This window comes from Eufriesea mexicana, unplaced genomic scaffold (genome assembly GCF_001483705.2).
Source record: "Eufriesea mexicana isolate 0111107269 unplaced genomic scaffold, ASM148370v2 scaffold588, whole genome shotgun sequence".
Lineage (NCBI taxonomy): Eukaryota > Metazoa > Arthropoda > Insecta > Hymenoptera > Apidae > Eufriesea > Eufriesea mexicana.
Window position 1 is genome coordinate 354,343 of NW_016908796.1, and position 5,483 is coordinate 359,825.

General features: G+C 44.4%; 1 protein-coding gene across 1 annotated transcript in view; it reads right to left on the reverse strand.

Moving 5' to 3' along the window:
• The window catches only part of LOC108546233 (proclotting enzyme), a 3,767-nt gene extending 1,694 nt beyond the window's left edge, over positions 1-2,073 (reverse strand). Inside the window, exons 1-2 of the mRNA XM_017898215.1 lie at positions 1,887-2,073; positions 318-631 (exon numbers count right to left, since the gene is read on the reverse strand). Of these exons, the coding sequence (XP_017753704.1) occupies positions 318-631; positions 1,887-2,073 (501 nt within the window). The remainder of the gene's footprint in view (positions 1-317; positions 632-1,886) is intronic.
• Positions 2,074-5,483: the final 3,410 nt, after the last annotated feature.

Sequence of the window (5,483 nt, forward strand, 5' to 3'; positions counted from 1 at the left end):
TCGTGGATGAAGATTTCACGGTGAGGAACGGTCAGGTGCGGATTGGACACGGCAATAAAGCGAAGTCGTAAAAGTTTGTTTGCGAAACCGCGTTGTTCGATAGATAGACCCGAAGTGCGACTTTCTACGTTGGATATAACGTTTTCGATTCGTATCACGTATTATTTTTACGAGTTCTTGGTAACTAACTAGGATCTATAATTCAATCCGAGAAATTGCTGGAAGGGAACTCGAAGGAAAACTCTCGGCAAAATGTTTAGTACGTTATACCTTTTGGTGAATCGACGTATTCAATTACCGTCAATCGATTTGTTTACCTGAGTATTATCTATGGTAGGGTCCTCAGTGTTATCCGACGGTGGGGTAACGACCGGAAGTATGTTGGAGCAACAAATTCCGAAATTCGTCTGACCATTTTCTCGGGTATAGCTGCAGGTGTCGTAAACGCCGAGAACCCAGCCATCTAGAGCGCTCAGATCGGGAATTTTGAAATAGGGATAGCACTCCTTGAAGCTGGTGCAACGACCAATCTCTCCTTTCGACGTTAGACAGGACTCGCTGTCGGAGACTCCATTCCACAGGATTCCACGACCGTCTCTCGTGTCCAGTCGGGCATCTGTATCACTGGTAGCTGAACGACAGAAAGATAGAACGATATTTTCTAATTCCTTGTATTCTAAGCGACTAAATTAATTATGTCCACGGTTAGGAATCTCTTTTCTAATGGTAATTTCTCTCTCTCTCTTTTTTTTTTTCAAGCGACTCGTGATCGGTTTACAAACGCGTTTACCGATGAACCAAGGTACGCTGGGAATACAGCACGTAGTTGTGTATACATGTGTGGATCAACGATGTCTGACAAAGAATGACACATCGTCCATCGTTGTAATGAATGCAGATTGTCCGTGCCGCGTAATGCTATGTATCTGCGTGACATGTTCGCAAGAAAACCGTGTGATCGACACCGGAGGAGCTTTCTACTTTTTACTACGTCGTTTCTTGCCTCATTAATCTTCGTACAATCGAAAGATCGCAGCTCTGGAACGCAAACCTGCTCGTGTCATCGAATCGGTATTACATATTTGTATCGAACGGTCTGCGATGTCTTGACATCTCTACTAATATCTCGTACATTCGTTACGTCGCTGTCAACGTATTCATACGGCGTTCTTCGTGATCCGTACATAGAATTTTAATTACCAAAGGAATCAGGAAGATAGCCCACTTTACTTCCGATAAGGACAAGACGAATTTGCCGCATTATCGAGTGTTTTCGAAACGATCGCTCGAGCTGGAGGCACCACAATAGAATTCCATCCAGACTCTTGACAGCGAGTTCGCTGACCCACAGGCTACACACAGGGGCACACATACGAGGCTGGTACGCACGCCTGGAAGACTTCCGTTCACCGTGTATGGAACGTACGCACGACCGATCACATGTCGATACTTGCCTTCGATTATTCGCACGTATCGCTATTATTCGCCATGAGCGAATTCGAATGCCATCAAGCGTGGCGGTTTCGTGCAACGAACTCGAACAAGTTCCGTATCTCCAGTTCTCCAGTCATGATCCTCCCAGGTGATTGATACTCGGCCATCAACGAGGCTCGCAACAATGTCGCGACGGACTAATCGGTGTTAATTGCTATCATTCGTTATTTTATTCAAGCATCATCTCCGCGAGCGGCTAACTATAAGCTAAAAAAGTTGTTTTTTCAATTAAGTTTCCATCGAGCATCGATCAACTCCGCAAAAAGATATGTCTGGCCAGTACTGGTAGATTAATAACCTGGCCGCTCTTCTAAGATTCCTGTCCGTTCACTTCGTTCGATTACCGATAACAAATGCGTCGAATCAGATTCAAAAAATCCATCGACACTCACCGTCAATGATCACCGCGTTGTCATCGTTCTCCCCCCGATGGACCTCCTCGACAGACGACTCGAAGATCGCCGTCTTACCCTCTGGATCGGCGTGGATCGTGCCGCAGACGGCGAAGATCGTTACGGCGGTTTGCAGGACGAGAAGGACCAACGTCGTCAGCGACGATGCTCGACGTCGTCTGTCCATCCCCAGGAAAACGGAAACCACCAGCGAGAGAAGAACGCGCAACGAGGAGGAGAAACACGAGTGTTCGGGGCCCTGTGTTACCGGTAGGGATCCTGGGACCGATACTAAGTTGCTAAGCTGCTGAATAGCCGGTGCTCGTGCTTATAACGGGCTCGTCCTCCCCTCTCGGGCCCAGTGCTGTTCTTTGCCCCCGGTAGGCTCGATTCGAGCCACGGGACTCAGCTGGTTCTTTTCGTTTTCTTCTAGCGGGCGCCTGCCCATCTTCAGGCATCTGCAGCCACCGCGAGAAAAAGGGTGGGCGGACCTTCCGATACCAGAATCGGTGTTGACGGTATGCTAATTTCAGGCAGATCGAGAGACTGGCTCCCTTCATCCTGATCACGCGACACTGATCTCGTTTTGGCTGCTTCCTCTGGGGATTCTCGTGGTTCGCGCTGCAGCTAAGGGTACGTGTAATTCCCTAGGGGATTAAGTATATTATACGTTGTCTTTCGCGAAGACACATTTCCCACTGTTATTATTTATGTTTATATTCCCTGCCACTTCTAATACGTTCCTTCATTTTCCAGGTCGAAAGAGAAACGGAGAAATAATTTAAACCGACGCAACTGGTTGCCGGATTAGCAGCGAGAACTCGGGGTACGAAGTTACCGAGACAGTAGTGGATCTTTGCGTAAATATTTATTTACATTCGATGGAATCTTGCGTATAAAGCACGTTATTTTTCACGTCATGTCGGGTCGATCAGATAGAACGTTGGTCACTCGACGAGCCATCGATTAATGTCTCCGGAGCAACTGTCAAACATCCACGAGGGACCCATTTTGTAGCGTGTCATATCGAATTTTTGTTCTTCTCTTTTTTCCTTTTTACCTGTAATGAATATTCCGTTGGTAATGCGACCTGTTATTACGGTTCGACGATTGTATCTAACTTCTACGCCCGATAACGGGCAGCTGTACTGTTAGCCGATATCAATCAGGAATATATAATAGAATTTGATCGACAAAATTTCGCGTTGGATGGTGGTCGAAACGGTTTCAATAGAAATTCGCTGATTATGTAAGTGGTGTGACGGAACCGGCTCAACATTGATTTGTGTCGCCGGACGAATCACGGCGTCGATCGTGAATGTCGAGTTCATAGGCATTTGCATAGAGAGTACGAACCTCGTGTTGGCCTTGAAGAGGCCGAGGAGAAGGCTGCACGTAAGGGACGGCCGTGAACTTGCCAATCGTGTGTTCCTCGTGCACCATCGCGAATGCCAACGTACGCGTGCATTTCCCTCTGACCACGATGAATGGAATTTCTTCAAACCCGGTGTGTACCGCCTGCTTGATATCGGTCACATACTTGCCTCTGTTCTTCGACTCAATCTCTCCTGTATCCATCGTTTCTTTTCATTTCTTTCTCCATTTTTTTCTTTAACTTATTCCTCTTCTCTTTTTTGTACAGTCTTCAACGAACGTGCACATCTGCAGCCGAATGCGTAAATTTATTTATTGGATTTTGGATGAATTATCTGGATATCTTTCGGAAGACAGAGGTTCGATTGTCAGTGGTCTCCTATGGGCAAAATTTCTTCGATATGGACCACGAAGTGTCGTGCTGTTTTACATTTGGGATTAGCATATCTCGAATCAGTGATTTAATTTACTGCACAAAATTCGAGAGCGTATTTGGAATACAAAGAACGTGTTTATGCAGATAAAAGGGGAATAATAAAATGCAAGCGGTTCATTAAATCTTGCAAATTTCTTAATTAGGGCTCGTCATCGTTTCCTGTCTCGCCCAGAGTAATCACTGGATCTCGTTCGATTACGAGAAAGTAACGTCACGCGGTATTAATGAACGCCTTAATGACGACTTCTTCTGAAATCTTCTGATCAGAATGGCACCCGTGCGAAATTGGAAAGTCGAAGGTAGAAAAAATATGTCGCAAATGGTAATTCCACGTCTGTTACGTATTAAAACGATTACATGGAATTAATATACTCGATGAAGCTGAAAAATCGGCCTGGTCGCTCGTAAATGATTTCTTTTACTTTTTCCCTTTTTTTCCACGAAAATGCAGTAACAGGGCGGCCTTTGAGGGAAAAAAGAAGGAAAGAAGATAGTCCTTGAGATGAATATAAACTTCGCGTTCCGTGGTTCATCGAACTGCCCCTTAAAAAGGCGAGGAGAGAAAACAAGGCGAAGTTTTACTTTTTCTGCTGTTCCTTCGTTCTTTCTTCGAACGCGGGTTATTAATAATTTGCGTCAACAACGCGAATTATCGTTCACCGGTGCCTGATTTGCGAGTCATTCGATTTTTTGGTTATTCATAACGCGAGCGAAACTTATTAGCAACCGTGCCATAACTTTGGCAGAAATTTCCGAAGTATATATATATACGCTTGCTGAAATATCGTGGCTTCTCATCGGTTTAAATCCTTCAGGTCCGGTTTTCGTGTCAATTTTCCATCTCTTTTCCCATTCTTTGGTGGGAAATGAAATCTCAGTTCGCTAGAAGTCCTGTCTAGCAATGGGAAGGGATTTTATATATGGGAAGGGATTTTATATATGGAAAGGGAGCTGCCAAACCGGACTGTTCTCGAAATACCCAAGAGCTGTTCGCGTGGTCAAGGGGATTAGGACCATCTGGGATCACTGATTTGTTTCACGGAAACGATATTGAGTTCATTGTTTATCGATTAATTCCTTGCTAGTAGAAGTTTGACAGTATCTAGGCCGACGTTATCGATTCGCACTGAACCCCTTTTTAAGGACGAATTTTTCTTAAATTAACGCTCTACATCGATTTCAAAATAGCGATTATAAAGTGGAATAAATCTCTATTAACGATGATATTCGACGAGGATTTTCTTTTTCTTATTCTGCAGGGATTCTATGGTAAATAGTTCTCCAATCGATTCTAATTTTCTTTCCACTTATAATAATTATAATTTAAAAAATTCTAAATGTACAGGAATATGTGTCAGCATCTCTGAAGAGGAACGATGTAGCTTAGGAAAGAAGAGGAAAAAGGAAGCCTAACTTCGTTCGTGGGTACAGGGATTTTGCTTCGCGGAACGTTACACGGTCTCTTCCCTGATTTACGGTATTACCTGACAAGCTTGTCGCAGTGAGAAGCGTTCATTTTCCTTTCAAAATATAATTTGAATATTCACAAGACCCATCGATCCTTGTCGGATTAACGTAACCAAGTTCCGGTACGAAGATGCTTAACTTCGTCCTTATCGAGATTGCTCAGATAACCGTGAAGGAAGACGATCCAAGTTCGACGACCAGACATCGTTACATCCGTTTCTGATAAACAAGCCTGTAAACTTCGTTCGACAGTTACCGGCGCATACATAAAATTTGGTTCAAGATCTCGCTGTGATCACCGTTGGATCACGGTGGCTCTA